Here is a 20,102-nt window from a genome sequence, read left to right as displayed (position 1 = left end):
GGAAAGTGGTAATACTACAGTACAATGGAAGGTATATTTAAATTACCCTTTAGAGCAGGAGTTAGCAAACTATGGCAGGCTGACTGAGTAGTCCATAGAGACATTATGGCCTGCAAACGTATTAATAAAATATTTGCTATCTGGCCTTATAAGGAAAAGTTTGCCAATCCCTGCTTTAAAAATTTTATAGTAACTTTGGTCTGGCAAAAGAACTTTATAATAGTGAAGACTTCTTTTCCCTTCCATTTAAAAAATATTCCTAAGCACTAAACTACTTTTTAAAGTTTGAATAATTCTATTTGATTAGCTAAAAAGAAGTATTTTTCTATTTTCTCTCTCCCAGTAACATATAACTCTGCAGAAGATATTTATAGCCACTAAAAAATGTTTATTATTGGTTATCAGTAGGAAATAGGTCTTTACACTAGGGATTACTTAACGTACTCCAATCCCATAATATTATAACCCTATTTTACTACTCAGAAAATTTTTACAAATAATTTTAAGAGATGAACAAAACAGCCCTACCAATGATTATCAATATTACAATTTTTGCTAAATCCCCATTGTTATAAATTATCTCAAAATAGTGTTATATGCATATTACATATTAAATAAAAATATTTATTGTTTTTTGAATGATATAAAAATGCTATGTACTGTTATGAAATAAAGTAAGATTGTGTTGTCATTCCATCTTCTCTCATGCAGATATTTTCTGCTTTTCTCCCTCTGATCCCTCAGCTTCCCAACTACTGTACTCCAGTGCACAAGTGGTCTGGCTTCTGGCCAAGCATCTAACCAAGTACTGCTGCTAGTTACGAGTTCCTGAATCTATGGTTACTTAATAGTATTGGCTGTGAGAATTTAATTTTGCCACAGTTACTACATTATTTATTGCATAAGAAATCTCAGAAATGTAAATCCTACTTAAGCAACACTGCTTCATTCTAATTCAGAATATCAGTACATGAATTACTTTTACAGCCTTGTTCTCCTCAGTTGTCAATTATGAAGGCCAAGACTTCACTGGTTATCAGTGCAAAAATTCTTCAGGCTCATCCTTATTGATATAAACCAAATTTATATACTTTAAATTAGCCTCTCTTGTACGGAGTTAAATCAATTAATTTTGCGAAGAGCTCAACACTATTCTAGGAGCTCTAAGAACAGAGATTGAGTGAAAGAAATGGTCCATTAAATAGTAAGAATACAAGCCAAAGTAAAAAGTGTTTCATATGGCAAGTGTTTTAAACACTGAGAAGAGTTTGAAATTAATGAAACTAATGAAATTAGTTTCATTAATTCATTAGTTTGAAACTAATGAAACTAAAATAGTTATGAAGGTGACATTTGAGCTGCACTTTAAGAATGAGTAGAAATTAGGCAGGTAAAAGAAAAAAGAAGATATTTCAGAATTTAAAAGCCATCATTTGGGGCTGGAGATACTTTTTCGCATGACAAATTTTTATAGTAGCATTTGCTACAATGTGATTTACCCTGTAATGAAAGTAGCTTAATTACAACTCTAGATTTAGCATTTATAAAAAATAATTGGGGAAAAAAATTAGCAAGTTTTTAGTGGGTAAAATAATCACCATAAAGTAAGAAAAAATTAAAAAGAAATAGTCTACAAGGGCATTTATCATCAAATAAGCAAAATAGTAAATTATAACATACAGCAATAATTTACTTTTATTTTATGAAATAAAATCTGCAAATATAATTAAATTCCCAAAGATAGATTCTCTTGCTTCTTCTATATTACAGAGCTCCTGGTCAATTATTGATTATTTATTCATTTATCACCTTAGCAGGGTTTTAAGAAAATTATCAGAGTCAGGCCCTGAAATAGGTTTTTCATTCACCAAAGTGATCCCAGGCCACATTGGAGTGGAAGCAGACATGGAGATCTTCCCTAACTGATTTAACAAAAGGAAGTCTTGTCACTACCATACCTGTAACAAAGGTTCCTTCTCCCCAGTTAGATTAGCTCATCTCTGCACATTAAGTTTACTCACCTTAAGGACCAAGGCCTGGGCTCAAAATAAGCTGCACATATTAGGCTAATTTCTACTTAATTTTTTCCCCAGTGGTATGAATAGTCAAGAGTATCCTTAGGTTAAAATAACGTCAATAAAAGAATATCGAAAAGGATTGAGTTAAAAGGCAAACACACACACACACACACACACACACTTGGAAACATGTTTTCTTCAAAAGATAAACTTAAAAGGCAAAAGAAAAAAAAAATTGAAATATAATTAAAATCTGGAAAATCACATATAAAGTTCAAAGTTGAATGACAGGAAAAGAGATGAAAACCTATACATAGAAATTATTTCTTTATCCCACTCTCCAAAGAAACATAAATTTTTTTCCTTTGATGTGTTGAAACCATAACCTTCAGTATATAAGCTACATATTTTGTATTTAATTTTAAAATGCTCATAGAATATTTTTTCTATAAATCTATTTGTCTAGGTATTAGTTTTTAAAAAAACTTTCAAGGAATCAGTTATTTTATCAATTCCAAAAGAATGAAAACAGTGAAGACTCAGAAAAATGTCAGGTAAACACACGAGTATTAGAAATATGGAGCAATGTATATTATTCCACATCAGAAATTCTCTTATAACTTTCATATGCAAGTCTCCTGTAACTTATTTTTGTTAATGCATATATGTTGAAATTGACACACCCTAATAACCCCACGTTACTCTGTTGTGTCTCAATATAAGGGAATTGACTTATTCCCTAGTAACCCACTTCCTATTCTATTTAACACTTCTCCTAAGTAAATTTTAGTTCCTAGATGTTTCATGAGAAAAAGGGTTAATAAATAAATCTGAAAAACCCTGTATGTTTTGACTCCTGTTGGAGATTCAAAATGTACATTAATGTATTAAGGTCTGAGAGATTCCTTAGGGAAAAGAAGAAAAGTCTACTTGTTTTGTCTAAACCAGCTCTTCCCACACATATATAACAATAAAACCCTTTCTTGGGGACAACCCACAGGACATATTAGTAGAAAATGAGCTTCTCTAATTATGTTTCCAGAACTGCCATGTAACTAACCTTGCATTTTGCACTACATTAGTCATATTTCTACTTAGATGTTCCTATTTTCAAATCTTTTAAAAAGGTAAAATCTTTTAAAAATCTTTCAAGCCTACCTATGTGGAGAATTCTTTTATACTTACCTTTTTATAATGTTTGTCACTTTCAGATCCATGATCTGTTGCTCGAAATGCCGTTTCTCCAGGTGAACCTTAAAGATAAATATGGAGTCCTTTAAACTCTCTGGTGATGTCAATAGCCTAAGCTAAATCCAAAATTATGCCTAATCAATTAAAAGGTAAATGGGTTTTTAGAGCAACTCAGGTTCAAAGCAACAATCACCTTTATTCTTATTTTAAGGAACATTACTGATAACTTACATAGAAATTTTTTTAAATTATAGCAATTATAGCATGTATTTAACCTAACTATTTAAAAAATATATAACTATTAATAATATTACAATAACAAGACAATATTTGGTAAGGATTATTTTACATGAGAGTACTTACAGTTCAGTCACATACCACTGCCATTACAGATCACGAATTAATATATTAATAACAGGAAAACAAATTTAAAATGTCAACTATGACAGGGCAGATGAGACAAACTAAAATTACTTTTCATTTCAATTATCAAAAACAATTAGATCTATGTCAAGAAAATATTTTGGATAAGCAAATTTTCTTTTAATAGCTTTAATCTTATACATAACGTACTTAGGAATTTCAGTTTTATCACAAAATAATTATTTTATTATTTCCACCTAAAGGATAATGAGTTTGCCTAACATAGTTCTGGGGTTTTAAAATTCAGCATAAGCAGCATTATAAATTTGGTCTGCAATTTCATTTGCAAGTAGTTTATTAGAAGCATTTAAAAGGCATGTTAAGGTGAGCAAAAATGTCTGTTTACACACCTAACAAGAGAAGTAGGTCAGAAGCTCCTATGACTTCACTAACCAATTTGTAACCTGTGAAAAATCAGCAAAAGGGGAAATAGAAATGTAAAATTTAACAGGTATGAGCAAACAAAGGTGTCTGAGATCTCAGATTTATACCACAATAGGGCAATAATAAGGCAAATATGCCAGAATTAATCTTAACAAATTCTACTCATTATGGTCCATCATAATTCAGTTTGTTTCAAAATCACCAAATTGGCTCTAACCAATTATGAAAAGCAAATACATAGGAAGTCTCATCTACTTGTCAAGAACAAGTGATATTTTCTCCCTCACTGACTAAAAGCCTAGCATATTTAAGCTCTTATAAATTTTAACTTTATTGGGCTAAACAAAGATTACAACCATTGTATGACAAAACTTCGTGTTTATCTTTTTATAAACCTGTTTTTCATTTGAAATAATGTTCTAATTTAAAAGATGGGAATAAACAAAACAAATACATCTATGTATTTTTCCTCTGTGGTTCTTAAAATTTTAAATTAGATCAAACAAGTTCTCCCTTACCTGTGGTGAAAAAGTCCTTCAATAAGCTGAGGCTTTCAACAATCTTGTCAAAGTCAGGTGTTAACTTTGCAAGGTCTTCGGAATCAGGAAGGGCTTTTCTAATTTTCTCTGGAGAAGACCGAAACACATAATAGTCTCAAAATAAGAACCCGTGTCAAATATTATTCTAAGGGCTATAAAAATATTAACTTGTTTAACCCTCATAGCAACCCTGCAAAATTGCTACTCATATCAACCCTATCTGCAGATGAGAAACTGGGGCATACAGCAAGAAAGTGGGGTGGGCAGGAGCCAGCATTCAAGCCCAGGCAATCTAGCTCCAGATTCCAGGCTCTCAGCTACCATGCTTTGGTACTGGCATATGTATCAAGTGGAAAAGCTCTACTCATCAATATTAGAAAAACCATTTTAAAGCGTGCTTTTCTTGCAAATACCTCTGTCAACAGAGCACAGTTTTATCTTTAGAAGTGCTGTGAGTAAAGTGCATGTAGAGATTAATTCCACCTCCACATACATCTAAGCTGAGAAATCAGACAATGTCTTAAAAAAACGGACTGTGGAAAATATTTCATCAAAAAAATTTTTAAAAGATCACCATGAATTACTGGTAATCATAGCTATCAAATATACTTTTTTCTCATCTACCTATTTAAAACACAGGGTTAGTGGCCAATTAAGGAGAGAAATCACTCTGGGTACTAACAGACTTTTAAGGAACTTAGCTACAAAAAGTAGAGAAGTAACAAAGGTATCCGATCAAAAGGAGCTAGTTAGGGGGATCACAGTACATATGTTCTGGGCAACATTATATAATGCTGAAAATGATATTTAGAAGTTTACTTGGCAGCGTGGAGATGCTGACAAAATATGTTAGGTAGCCAAAAAAAATAAAAAATCCCAAACTGTACATTCATTGCGACTGTGTAATTTTTAAAAAGGAAACTGAAATATTAACCACATATACATATTATGTACAATTAAAAGAAAATGCTCTATTAAGGAGCATAGTGGTAGCTATGTTAAAGCTACTGGATACTTTTTCTGTACAAATTTTTTCTTTGACATTCTATTACTTTTATCATTAAAATAAAACTGCTACATATTAAACTCCTAAGTTAAGAAAATATTTTCACACAACTATTTCTCTTTCCTAAAGAAAAGACCCAAAAAGGTATTTTAATGTTGATGATACAAACCAAAATCGATATACTCATCAATTTCCCACACAATGTCAGGTACAATCCATTTATAGTCACTAAGGTCAGGTATCATATCCTTCCACTGATCAAAAGTCTAAAAGATAAGAAAGTATGTCAATCAGATGCTCTGAATGCCATATAAAAATGTAAAGAAAATTATCTTATTTAATTAAAACAAATCAACTAAGAGCAATGTATTATATTTGAAACAAATTTAAATGGCCTCAGCTCTTCTAAAAACAATTTAGCAGGCAGGCACATAAAATATGTAAACACTCCTCTACTAACTATGAGAAACATAAAAATTCAAAATATACTTCTATTTCGAACAGGTTTCATGATTTGGCTTTAAATAAGACTGTGGAGTAGAAGGACTGGGAGATTGGACACCTTGCCTCTGGTCCCAGAGCTGTTAAGAAGTGAGTATGTGAACATGCTGCCTAACTTTCCTGTCTGTGCTACTAAATAGCAAGCTCAAAATCAAACCTAGATGCTCTTACTCCCGGCCCAGCATTCCCTCCAGGAGGCCATCTTTATCTCCTGTAATTATAACTAAGATTTGGAAAGCATCCTCCTATTAGCACCATTAAAACAACCTAGTACATGGTAGAGACCCACAATAAATGTTTAAACATCCAATTATAGTCTACTAAAGAAAAATTACTTATGCTATAAAAACTTAAAATAATCATGGTAGAATAACTGGAAAACCAGTAGGAAAGTTAAACTTACCTTTTTGGCTGTATAGCCACCTCCAACAGCAGAACCCAGTATGAGATATCGAAGTTTTAAGAGCCTTGTAGCTAATCTCGCTGGCCAAAAATTTCTGCGGGGTTGGTAGCCATATTTAATCGGAGAAAGTTTTAGTTTACGTAAAGGAAGGTTAGTTAGAGAAGAGAACTGCTGAAATGATGCCCTTAATTGGGGTCTTTGAAACTTTAAGGTTGGATGACGTGAATGATAAATACTTCGTGAAACCAGATGCAGTTTTTGTAGTGGTAAGCTTCCTCTTATTCCAGAGCTATGTTTCACTAAGGATTGGCAGACCTCGCTGAAAGAAAAATGAATATGGAAGAAAGATCAGATAGGGTAATAATACAAAGGAAATTACGTAAAAGAACAATATACTAAAAGAAACACACACACAAGATAAACCGCATGTCATAGATAGTTCACATTTACTAACCATTCGTAATAACTTGCCCAAGTACACACTGAAATAAGGAATAAAGGCAAGATTCAAACTCAGGCAGTGGGACGCCAGAGCCTGCACTCTAACATGTGGGCTATAATCCTGTTCCAAAGAATTGAAACTGAAGAGAGAAAAGGTAAGGACTTATTTTATTAACTGCTATTCACTGTAAGTAAAAGTTGAAACAAAAAAAGCATACAAACTTTTGCTTTCAAGCACAAAAATTCTAGCAGCTTAGAAGACCTATTCTTTGCCGCCTCATCTATGGCTCCCAACCCTGAGATAGCCCAAGGATGGAAATTGATCAATTCCACCTCAGGCACCTGGCTCCCCAGAAAAATGAAAGTCGGAAAAAAGCTTAAAAGAGAGAATCTAAATGTGTATGTTAACTGTCCCAGCTCTACCTTCTCCTTCCTGCAGAGAATGAAAGATTACCAACAACCACCATAGGCCTCCCTCATCTAATTCAACACACATTCGTAGTTGCTTACTATGGGCTGGGCCTGATTCTAAGTAGTTTTATTAATTCATTTAATTACATGAGACTGAAAACGTCTTAGGAAAAAGAAACCAAGGAACACAGAAACAATGCTGTGAAGGATGGTGGGAGAAAGGGGTTATCTCTTGTATTCCTTTGGAGTACCAGATATTACAGCAGATGTTTTTACAAATGCTACTGTTACTCTCAGAAGAGACCCAGTAAGGTAAGTATCCTCATTTTACAAATTAATTTTTTTAAAGCTATGTTTTGTCTAAGGTAGAATGACTAGCAAATGGTAGAAGAGGGATTAAAACTAAGGTCAGCCAGAAAGTAAAGCCCAAATTCTTTCCACAGGAGACACCAGGGCAAGGAGTGTGGGAAGCAGCAGATGCAGAAATCTATGTGGCCCCAGATAGGAGGCTGAGGTGACATTATGGAGTACCCACCACCTCCTATGGAACCCTCAGGATGACACTGGGCCTTGCTCTGATTCAAAACTCTACAGGAATCCTCCAACTCAGGAAACCTGAGGGAAATAGGATTTAACAGTGGGTGAAAATACACATTGTAGGATTAGGCACACTGCTTATTTGTAATTCCACATGTAAATGTTACTTCTAGTCACGAAAACATTTACAATCTCTTTAGAAGTTGGTAAACATTCTCTACTTTTTTTTTTTTAAAACCTCTGCCTCCAAGATAAATCATCATTTCCACCATCTTATAAAAAGTCCCTATCTTCTTTTATTAACCAAGAGATTAAATTCTCCTGACCTCAAACTCAGCATATATAAAAAGCATAATTCTTCTCATTTTAGCTTCAAAATTGCCTCCACCCCAGCAAGCATACACACATGAAAATTAATACCACAACAAGCATTTCCATGTCAAAGGAACAGTAGAGACAGTTAAGTGGCCCAAGAGTTCAGAGGAAAGCTAGTGATCCTTAGAAATTGGGGTGATCAGTGAAAATTTCCCAGAAAAAGTAAAACTTAAAAGTGGAAGCTGAAGAGTCAAAAAAGAGAAAAGAAATACCAGATAAAGAGAAGGGCACAGATATGAGACAATGAAAGGTCAAGAGACCTAAGGAGCTGGCATAAAATGTTCAAAGGAGGAGGTAAAATTGGAGAAGAGGTCTCAGGACAAATGACAAAGCCACTGCATGTCAGGCTGAGTTTGCACTTTTTTTTTTTTTTTTTTTTTATAGGCAACAGGAGTCACTGAAAGTTTTTGGGTAAAATAAGACTAACTAAACAGTAATTAAAGAAGGTATTAAAGGCAATGTTAGGTAAAAGTAGATCAGAAGGGGAGCAAAAGGTGATCTTAGTTCAGCTGCCCAGATATAAGAAAGCCTAAAGTGAGGTGGTAGCAGTGAGCCAGGAAGGGAAAGGTGGACACCAGAATGGCAGGCTAGACACAGGAGGAAGGGAAGAGTCACTAATAACCACTAGGTTTTACCTGGGGTGACCAATGTTATCACTTACAGAGAGAAAAAACTCAAGACAGAAATCAACCAGGGAAATAGCTCATGGTTCCATAATGTTTAGCTCAGACTTCTCTCAACTATATCCTTACATCTACTTAGTCTTCTGAGTCAGATGAACTTTGGTTCCAAATCAGTTTCACGGCTTACTTGCTGTGCAATCAAGGACAAATTACCCATGTCCCAAAGCCTCAGTTTCTTAAGTTGTTAAACTGGCACAATAACTGTATTGGAGAGTCATTATCAATAATCACTAATTTAAGTATCTGACTCTCTGATACTTCTCTCTTCTTACCTATTAAGTCTCTTCCTTATCTATTCACCCACATAGCCACCTTAGACTCTCTGGTTCATCATATCAATAACTCTTCTGCAAATACTCTAGACTTCCTTGCCCTCTGACTTTTTGTTTCACTTGTTCAGTAAAATACAAACTCTGGATGAACTTACTATTGCTTTTCTCCCTGCCTGTACCCAGGGAAATGAAGCACTACTGGAGAAAAATCACACCCAACTGGACAGACATCTAAACAGGAACCTCAAAACTGTCTGACAATCCTTTCATTTCTCTTATCAATTCTGTCTTCCATTCTGCTAGGACTATTTCTGACATCCTCTACTCTCCTCTAATCCTCCGTATCTCTCCTGACCTCCCCCAACTCTAAGTAGATGGCCTTGCTCTCTACTTCACAGAGAAAATAGAAGCCATCAGAAGGACACATACATGTTCAACTTCCTCATATGAAAACTGTTCACCTACTGTATCTCTACCCATCCTCTTCTTCCCCACATAAGATTACAGTAAGTGCTCCCCTCCTGCTTAAAAAAGGCGAATGCATGTGGAATTGTCTCTCCTCTTGCCCTTTCAGAAATCGTAAGTCAAGTCTCTCTCATCTTACAGGAGAAAAAAATATCTCATTTCCCTGCTCTAGCTACTTTATTAAAAGCCAAACCAACCTGATTTCCATTTCTGCCACTTCAGTAAAACAGCTCTTACTGAGAGCACCAAAGGTTTCCAATAGGCATTTTTTTTCAGTTCCAGTTTTATCTGACCTCTCAGCAATAGCTGACAACGTTGACACCTCCTCATTATTGGAATTTCCTCTTCCCTTAGCAGTCTCTAGTTTTACTCCTACCTCACTGTCCACTCCTTTTCAGATTCATCTTCAACTACCTTTTAAATTTTGAGAGTTCATCAAGGCTTAGATCTAACCTGCTTCTCTTCCCACTCTCCCTAGAAAATCTTATCTATACCCATTTCCTCCATAGCCATCTACATACCCATGTTTCTCAAGTTTACGTCTAATACCAACAGTTAAGTTTCAGACCCTTGTGTCCAACTGCCTATTCAACACCAGCACTTAGATATCAAAAAGGGACTTCAAATTCAAGATGTTCAAAGCCATCATGATCTCTTCTCCCCCTCCCACCAAAACCCTAACCCTCCTGCAGTATTCCCTATCTCAAGAAATGGTATAAGCAGCTATCCAGTTACTCAAGCCACAGATTTGGGGATCATTCTTGATACCTTCCTCATCCTCAACCATTACCAGAACACTCATCTGAATGCAAACCTGATCAATGTCATTCATCTGCATCAATCTCTTAAATGGTTCCCCTTAAAAATCCAAACTCCTGGTCTATAAAGCTCTGCACAGTCTGGTTCCTACCTCTCTCTCACTTGTCTCAGAGCTCCACCCTGACTAGTTTTCATTCAAATTCCCAATTATGCCACCTCAGAGGCTGTGCCACCCACTATTCTTGGACAGATTCTTCTACTTACTTAACTCTTGCTACTGCTCATAGTCAGTTTCACCTCAAGCAGTCCCTCCTCTCCCTGAACCTTCATTATAATGCAAGTCCCCATACTACAGTTCTTGGCTCTCTGTACTTTTTCTTCATAATGCTTGTAAATTTGTATTGTATAACTGTGTAGCTATTAGATTAATATGTATCCAGTAAACTCCAATCTTCATAAGTTTTGCTTATTGTTGTATTTCCAAGGTCTAGCCCAGTGCCTCACAAATGATAGACACCCAATAAATCTGTTGAATGAACATGTTATTAGCAGAATTAAAATGCAAAAAACAGGTGAAAGAACCTAGCAGTGGCCAGCACAAAGTGCTCACTAAATATTATTTTAATATTAATTTGCACTAACTTAAACTAACGTATAAATGAATAACCCTTTAATCCTCAAAAAGTTATTTACATTTCTTAGAAAGAAGTTAATCCCAAAATATATCCAATTAGATGAATTCCCAGGACTGAGTTCATCCCTAAGATGTTTTTGCTTTTCATTATTTCCTCCCTCTTGTACATCCAAATGCCTAAAATTCCTATTTCCATAATGGCAGCAGCAATAACTATGGGTGGGGGGCAGGGACAAGGATGGGGAGTATAGTATACAGTATTTTGGGTAACTACATGTAAAATGTTCTTCAATTAGTCCTCTGGAAGAGATAATTGCCTCAAAGCAAAATCCTAGTACTTCTTAGAAAGGCATCTTCAGAATTACTTCTAGATCATTTCAGTTAAAGAAGATACTCTAAAAGATCTATGCTCATACAGGACAGGATTATTTTACACAAAAAGGTCCTCTTGAGATACAGGAAAGAGAGTGAAAAGACAAGAAGAAACAGATTTACTGACATGCCATCTAAGGAAAGGCTGCTTTGGTCACCCTCCACCCCATTCCAATCCAGCCAGCGGAATGTTAACAGTAGCAAGTGCCCCACGCTGAGCAATCTGCCAGGGAAGAACTAAAGCTCCCAAGTGTGTATGGGGAAGGGGGACTTCCCAGAGTGAACCTCCTCAACAATACTGGCATTTGTAGCAAGCTCAGATCATCTGCCCACTCCCTAAAAGCCCTAAAATGAGGCTTGCTAATTGAAACATCATAACCGTAAACAGTTTGCTAAATCAGCCCTCTCCTTCAAGGGTAATCCACACAAGGCATCTACATCAATCATTAGTACTTCATGTTTAAATATGACTAAATAACCAGTTTTTTTTTATAGAAAACCACCAACTCTTAAGATGAAAACCAAGATAAATAACATTATTAATCCTGGAAAAAGCAGAGATATGAAATGCTAATTAGTATTCTCAGGAGGATTCCTGAAATATTGCAGACATAAAATGAATGCTTGTTGTTATTCAAAAATAGCAATGAAAGAATAGAAAGTTTATAGAATTAAATGTCTTTAAGAGTTTAATAAATGTTAAAAAGAAGTTAAGGGAAATTAAAGTTACAATGGCCAATATATTATAAAAAAAATCAATAGCAAGACCAGAAAAACGAATTAAGAAAATTCCCCAGAACATAGAACATAAAGAAAAAAGGCGGAAAACATAAGAGTTAAGTCAAGCAATGCAGAGAAGTGACATCCAAAGCGAGTGGGAGGATAGGGGAAAAATGCATCCCACAGGATGCACAAAATGATCCACTGAGATTGAAGAAAGTACCAAAGCTTCCAGATGCAGTATTCTTATATCTTATCCTTTAAGATTATTAGGGTAGACTGCTCATGTAAATCATTGGTATAGAGACATACATAATTTAAAAGTAAGCCAGGTGCGGTGGCTCATGCCTGTAATCCTAGCACTCTGGGAGGCTGAGGCGGGTGGATCGCTCGAGGTCAGGAGTTCGAGACCAGCCTGAGCGAGACCCCGTCTCTACTAAAAATAGAAATAAATTAGCTGGCCAACTAAAACATATATAGAAAAAAAAATTAGCCGGGCATGGTGGCGCATGCCTATAGTCCCAGCTACTCGGGAGGCTGAGGCAGTAGGATCGCTTAAGCCCAAGAGTTTGAAGTTGCTGTGAGCTAGGCTGACGCCACGGCACTCACTCTAGCCAGGGCAACAAAGTGACACTCTGTCTCAAAACAAACAAAAAAAAAAGTAAGTGAGTGTGCATATATATATTGGGGTATATGGGTTTTTTTGGTTTGTTTTTAACAGATGAAGGGTACAGATCATATTTTGGAAATCATTGACATACAGGACCAACCTAAGAGGACTAATATTCACCTAATAGGTCTCTAGAAAGAACAAGAACAGGAAAAATGAAAGGAAGAAAATAAAGAAGAAAAATTTCTCGGAAATAAAGGAAAGAATATTTGAAATGGAAAGGCCCACTGTCTACCAAGCCAGATGAGTGGTAAAAGAAGAAAAAACAAAAAGCAAAACATCCACACCTGGACAAAGCCTTGAGAAATTTAGGATCAAGGGTAAATATCCTAAAAGTTTCCATGAAGAGAAAAACAAAATACCTATGAACATGAAAAAAAATCAGATTGCCATAAGAGTTCTCATCAGCAGCAAAGGATGCCAGAATAAAATGTAGCAATGCCTTCACAGTTGGGAAGGAAAAAGATTTTGAATACAGATTTCTACATTCAGTTAAAATTAAAAATCAAATGTGATGCAAAATCGGTTTCCCCCGGAAATCATCTACTTTCTTCTTCATTTACCATCTCTTTTAACCAATATACCATTTCCTAATATGTAATTCTTTTTTCATTAACTTTACACAAATATTTATTGCACCCAAATAAATGCTGGTCATTGGTCTCACATGTCCACAATCATATATATATATATATATATATCCAAAAAAGTTTATGTTCCCATCTGTTAAAGAGTAGAAATTTAACTATATTCCTTCACAACATGCTAAGGAACTACTGTACAAATTTCAGAGCTTGTGCCTTCTGACTTTCCACATCTCTACTTCTTTAGGTAGCTAAACTGTGCTATCAACATGAAACACTTTAAAGCCATGACTCTATGGCATCCACAATAATTTTAGAAATAATTTAGCCCTACAACATCTAATTGAATAAAGAAATAATACCAGTTATAAATCAATTTGTTTTGAAACTCAAATTTTAAAGTTTTTCTATATATATTAAGTGCTCCAACAGAGTATGCTATTTCTGCAGTCCTTTTTTATTTAAAGAAAATTAGATATGTTCCCCCATTAAAAATTGAGAAGCAGAAATACAAAGGTTGTAAGTAACTTACTTTGATACTAAGGGCTATGAATTTACTCAGAAATTAAAATTCCAAGAGATTTAAAATAGTGCAATTATTCTAATTGACTAACAAAACACTATTGTATGTCATCTAGTTCTGCATTTGGACCCCACTTAACCTTTATAAAATAAATGGATTCCATTCCTTATAAATACTACAAATTATCCACACCATTTAAAAAGTTCTGGAAAAAAAACAAAGACAGGTGTTTACAGGTTGCGTTAATTCAGAAAAACCAAGTTTCTCCAACCGTGCTTGATGCATATTACTTCCTACCAAATGTCCACAACAGTGAGTTAGGCTTTACGGTATCTAAGGGTATTAGAACAAAATTATGTACAGAGATAAAATCAAATTTAATCTCATTAAAATGAATATGTAACCCACAAAAATAAAAAGATTTCCATGATGTTCTCCTTAGGATTAAATCAGGCCAGGACAACAACGACAGTGTGACTAGAAAGGTGGTGCTACATTTGCCACTTTGCATCAGAAAGCAAGTCTCCCTCCCCGAATACTGAAAAAAGGTGCTATTAAGAAGGCATCTCTAATCACCATCTCTGACACCGTGTGCGTCACTGCTCTAGTTCTGACTCCAATCAGCGGGTGAGGGAAAGAGGCAGAGGCCCCTTCACCCTGGAGAAGAGCTGAAGTACCTGCAGGTGCAAAGTACACACGGCGTGGAGGTGGAAGAAGACGACAGTGAGGGTTAAGAAAACGCGGAAAGGGTGATTGGTAGACAGAGCCAAACCGGGCAGGGAGAGGACAGAAAAAAAGAAGCAACCAGACACAGAGATAACACCGAGAGCACAAGAGTGTAAAGGGCAGGGACAAAAGGACAATAGAGAAGGGCCAAGACTGAGAGGCGTCCAGAATCTTCGAGTTGGATAGGCACAGGGACAAGGGCCGGTACTGAAAGCCAGCCCCGCAGGTAAGCCCAGTGAGGACTCCAGTCACTATGGGTCCTCAAAAATATCTCGAAATTCTCCAATAGCCCCCGGCCTGGCCTGGGAGTTATCTGCACATTCTGGAGGTAGGGATGGGACAAGCCCATTCTCAAGCTGCCCCAGAAATAACGGGGGCCAGGTCGGAGCCTGCACTTACCAGGCCACGGCGGCCCGACGTAGTCGCCACATCCCGCCGGCGGGGAGGTCACACAAGTGCCGAGACGGCCACGCGGGAGCCCCTGTGTCAGCCCCAGTCCGGCTCCTGCTCCAGGAATGACCCAGGAAGAGGCTCTCTGCAACAAGGGCACAGAGCAGCCGCTGGGGCCCTCCCAATGGCGCATGGACTTCCGCAAGAGCCTACCAGGCACCCGTACTCAGTCCGTCAATGAAACACTCACCCCACCCTTCCTAGGCGGGCAGCACAAACGGTCCGTGGAGGACTAGCGCCTGCGCCCGGAGCTCCTGGTCCTGGTGTACATGCGTACTCCACCTTCTCCCGCCCCGCCCCGCCCCGCCCCGCCCCGCCCTCATTGTTTCCGAGTGGATTTCGGAATTAGCCTTCCAGTTTAAAGACTTGGAGAGGGGATGGGGCGAGGGTTGGGCGGGGACCAGCGAGGCGAAAGCCATGGAATCTGGATTGATAAATGTTCACCGGTGGCGACCAATTTAATAAGATTTAGATACTGAGGGAGCATGGAGGAGTCTAGAGAATGCAAAATGAATACAGTAATAGAGTAATAGAATAGAGTAATAAAAACTAATAGTTGCCCATTTGCCCCACTTCTGTGTTCAGTGTAAAAGGATATAAACAATCTTGGAGGGCAGGAGGAAGGGTCATAGATAGGTTAAGTACCTTAGAATCTCTGCAGCTACAGGGTTGGAATAAGCTTGCATAGCTTATAAAGGCATCAAAAGTGATTTTGTTCATTCACTCTTTAACTGGCTTTCATCTGGCATTTAAGCCCGACAATTTGTTGATATGGTCCTTGTCGAGGTCTCCAACAATTCCATATTGCCTGTGGTCCCCGAGCTCTCAGCTGCATTTAGCTCAGAATCTACTTCCCTCTTTTGGCTTTCAAGATATGACATTCTCCTTTCTCTCCAGAGCTGCTCCTCCCCGGTCTCCTTTGAGAGTCCCAGGTCTCAGACATCCTGGGTTCCTTCCCTTCTCTTTCTACATTCTCTTCCTATGTGATGTAAGTCAATTCTATGGCTTTAAATATCCTTTTCCTCACCCAACTCGATCATATTATGTTTTCTAAGGAAACTAGGGCCTGTAAAAAGGATGTGGCCTACCAAAGGTTATGAAGCCAATTTTTAGGGACTACAATCAAAGGGTCCTGTACGCCCTCTTCACTTCAGGGACACTAACACCCACTCCTCATGCATGCAAACAAACAAAGCATAAAGGAAACTCCTTTTCTCTTAATTGTCAGAATTATGTCTGGATCCATCCACTCACAACACCACCAAGTATAGACCTAGCCATTGATAGTAAACCTCCTAAATACAGGACTCTGGGAATGTCTTTATTATATTTAATATGGTGACCATTTTAATGGCAGATTAAGATAGGAGCTTCCTGTACTGACCTATGCACACTGTACATCTTTCTAGAATTGTACAATAATGTCTTTGTTACTGTTACTTCCTAGTTGTTTTAGAAAAAAAATAAGAGAAACCAAATAACAACCCTTTTCATATGTGGGTTATCTTTACATTTTATGAAGCCCTTGTCTTACAATTCCACATCTAAGCATTTATCCTACTGAATAATTCCCACATGTGCAAAGATGTACACATGATATTTATTTCTGTATTTCTACATTGTACAAAATAGCAAAATATTGGAATCAACATAAATGTCCATAGATAGGAACTAGTTAAATAAATTACATTCATACTAGCCATGAAAACCTTTGAGTTAGATTTGTACATCCTGATAAAGAATAATCTCTAATGTATACATAGTATTGCATGGCAAAAAGGAACAGATTATTTATTGTATAATCAAACTGCCACCATTGGTCCAAATTCAGCCTGCAGACCTGTTTTGTTTGGCTTGCACAGTGTTGACCTATCCATTTTTTAAAAAATAGTATTGGATTTGTTGTCAACATTTAAAAATCAAGAAATTCTACATTAAAAAATCATATTAAAATATCAGAAGTCCTGTCAACATCAATCCTTAATTCTTACATGCAAAAAATTTCTTAGAATCAGGAGCCAAGGAATGGTTCTGTCCTTTAGACATTCATGTCCTCTCCTGTAGTTCACACTCCTTCCTAAAGTCTTCCTTAAACTGCACACATCAATTGCTATATATCATGAAGCTTGTGCTTTTACTTTTATTAGTAAAATCAAGCAGAAAGGGAACCACTACTTACATCAAAAGTGAGAAAATGAAAGACTGAGAGGGTGAGGTATTTCCAAAACAATGAGAAAGAGCATTTTGTTGTTGTCATTGAAGAACAGCTATGCTAGTAAATTATGTGATGTTGAAAGAATACAATATAATATGGCATCATACAACAAGCACACCTGCATTACTCATTCATGTTACATGCCTGACCCAGGAAAGTATTTGAGTTGATAAGCCCTAGTGAAGGGGAGGGTCAGGGAGGGACTTAAGGATGGTGGGTCATAAGTGGGAGGGAGACTTCTTTTATTTTAAAACCTTTTATATTCTGACTTTGTTAATGTGTGTATTAATTACTTTTAAAAATAGATGTTAAAAATGTTTTTCTGATTCAGAAGTCATGAAATAACTTTACTATTTTAAACTAAATTTCCAGATTCAGCTGAGAATTGAGCAATCCATCAGGTAAAACTCAAAATATTTACCTTGGCATGTAAAGTGAACCCTTTCAGAGTTACCTAATGAATCAGGAATCTTTAGAAGAGGAGATAAGTAATAAGAGAGGTTAATGGAAATTGAAATATTTGCATTTGTTTTCATAAGTTTTATATTTAACTTTTTACAATAAAAGGTCTTGCAAAATTCTTCCTGGGAGATCTCTAAGTTCCTTGATACTGCACCCTTCCTCTGTGGTTTCCTGGAGAAGGAAACAACCAGCTGAGTCATTCATGTTTTCACCATCATCATTAGTAAACTCTCCCAACCCTCAAAAAAGCATGTTATAATCCCCATCAACAAACATTTATAAATCACCTGCTATGAACCCTGGTCTGAGGATATATATAAATATATATAAAAGAGTAAAACACAGTTCCTGCCCTTAACCAAGCATGATCATATGTAAAAGATAAACATCAATGTGAGGCAGTACACACTGATAACCAAGTAAGAGATAGGAGCAGTACCTGCCACAGAGGCAGGATTATGGTGTAATCAAGTGGGCTTAATAAAGATAATCCTGGAAAAACAGAAAAGGATGAATTTGTGAAGAAGGAAAGTAAGAAGACTAGATGGGTGCTACTGAGAAAATCAAGTGTGAGGGCTCTGAACTAAAGTTTGGCAGTGGGAGATGTAAGAGATCATTTGGAAGGATATTTCTGAGTATTTAAAGCAATGAAAAACTAAATGCAGGAATTAGGGACAGGAATCAAAGATGACTGGGGTTTCAAGCCAAAGTGAGTTGACAGTATTTATGACAGTAACAAACACAGAAAAGCTGATTACAAGGAAAGGTGGGGAGGATGACAATGCTGGCTTTGGATTGATGATTAATGCTGAAGTATTGATGAGTTATCCAGGTAGAAAGAATCTATGAAACAGTTAGAAATCAAGTCCTGGAGTTCCAGAGGGAGGTGAGACTTGCAATATAGATTTGAGAATTGACTTTATAAAGGTGAAGCTGTGGGTCACATTAACATTTGTGAAACTGTGCACAAACTTAAAATTGCTTGTTAGTGATTAAATACACATTATTTTATAAGTTTATATTTTGAAGACTAAATGGAATAATGCAATAATGCAAGAAAAAGAAATATAAGGCATACAATTTTCAGCCGACATGATTGATTACATAGAAAACCTTAAGAAATCAATAAGGAAAAACCCCACCAGAAATACTAAGTTAAGAAGAGTCTCAGAATACAAAACCAATATTAATAAAATTTATTATTATATATTTGCAAAAACACCCCGGTGTGTTTTTGCAGATATCAGGTGTCCTAACTTGGAACTTGTGAATGTTATCTTATTTGCAAAAATGATCTTTGCAGATGTGATTAAGAATCTTGAGATTGGGAGATAATCCTATATTATCCAAATGGTCCCTAAATGCCAGCCCATGTATCTTTATAAGAGGGAGATTTTCACACATATGCACATAGAAGAAAGCAATGTGAAGACAGAGGCAGAGATTGGAGTGATGCAGGCATAAACCAAGGAATGCTAGCAGCCCCCAGAAGATAGAATAGGCAAACAACAAATTCTCCCCTAAAGCTTCCAGCAAGAGTGTAGCCCTGCTAACACCTTGATTTCAGGCCAGTGACACTGATCATGGACTTCTGATCTCTAGAATTGCAAAGAGAATAAATCTTTGTTGTTTTAAGACACCCTGTTTGCAGTTATTTGTTATAGCAGTCACTGAAAACTACTACAAACTGGAAATCAAATGAAAAAAATTCCATTCACAATAGCATCAAAAAACCATAATATTAAATAAAATTAGCTATAAATTTAACAAAATATATGCAAAACTTCAACACAGGAAACCACAAAACATTGCTTAGAGAAATTGAAGAAGACTTAAATAAATGGAGAGATATACTGTGCTATGGACTGGAAGACTCAATATTGGTAAGATATCAATTTCCCGCAAATTAGTCTATATATTCAATCCATTCCCAGCATAATCCCAGAAGGCATTTATTATAGAAATTAACAAAATATTCTAAAATTTATATAGAAATACAAAGTGTCTAAAATGTTAAAAAAAAACAAATCTGGAACATTTATAACTACTTGACCTCAAGATAAGATAATATAATTTTAATGAAACCATAACGTTATAATTAAATAATATGATAATATAAAGCAATTGTAATTGAGACATGTGGTATTAGCATAAGGACAAATAGATAAATGGACCAGAATAGAAGATTCAGAAACAGATCTCCATTTCTGCAGTCAACTGGTTGTTTTGTTTTTTTTTTTTTTGAGACAGAGTGTCGCTCTGTTGCCCTGGCTAGAGTGAGTGCCGTGGCGTCAGCCTAGCTCACAGCAACCTCAAACTCCTGGGCTTAAGCGATCCT

The 20,102-nt window shown here is 36.3% G+C and overlaps 1 protein-coding gene across 4 annotated transcripts in view; it reads right to left on the bottom strand.

The window, feature by feature from the left end:
- OPA1 (OPA1 mitochondrial dynamin like GTPase) overlaps positions 1 to 15,302 on the bottom strand; it is an 86,333-nt gene extending 71,031 nt beyond the window's left edge. For 2 of the 4 annotated variants that reach the window (XM_045539952.1, XM_045539954.1), the window contains exons 1-6: positions 15,037 to 15,302; positions 6,466 to 6,784; positions 5,731 to 5,827; positions 4,535 to 4,642; positions 3,983 to 4,036; positions 3,204 to 3,271 (exon numbers count right to left, since the gene is read on the bottom strand). In XM_045539952.1, coding sequence (XP_045395908.1) covers positions 3,204 to 3,271; positions 3,983 to 4,036; positions 4,535 to 4,642; positions 5,731 to 5,827; positions 6,466 to 6,784; positions 15,037 to 15,068 — 678 coding nt within the window. In that variant the 5' untranslated portion in view covers positions 15,069 to 15,302. The remainder of the gene's footprint in view (positions 1 to 3,203; positions 3,272 to 3,982; positions 4,037 to 4,534; positions 4,643 to 5,730; positions 5,828 to 6,465; positions 6,785 to 15,036) is intronic. The other 2 variants (XM_045539953.1, XM_045539955.1) reach the window with 1 other exon arrangement.
- Positions 15,303 to 20,102: the final 4,800 nt, after the last annotated feature.

This window comes from Lemur catta, chromosome 1 (assembly GCF_020740605.2).
Source record: "Lemur catta isolate mLemCat1 chromosome 1, mLemCat1.pri, whole genome shotgun sequence".
NCBI classification, from domain to species: Eukaryota; Metazoa; Chordata; class Mammalia; order Primates; family Lemuridae; genus Lemur; species Lemur catta.
Note: the sequence above shows the minus strand (reverse complement) of the source record. Positions and strands in the feature narration are given on the sequence as shown.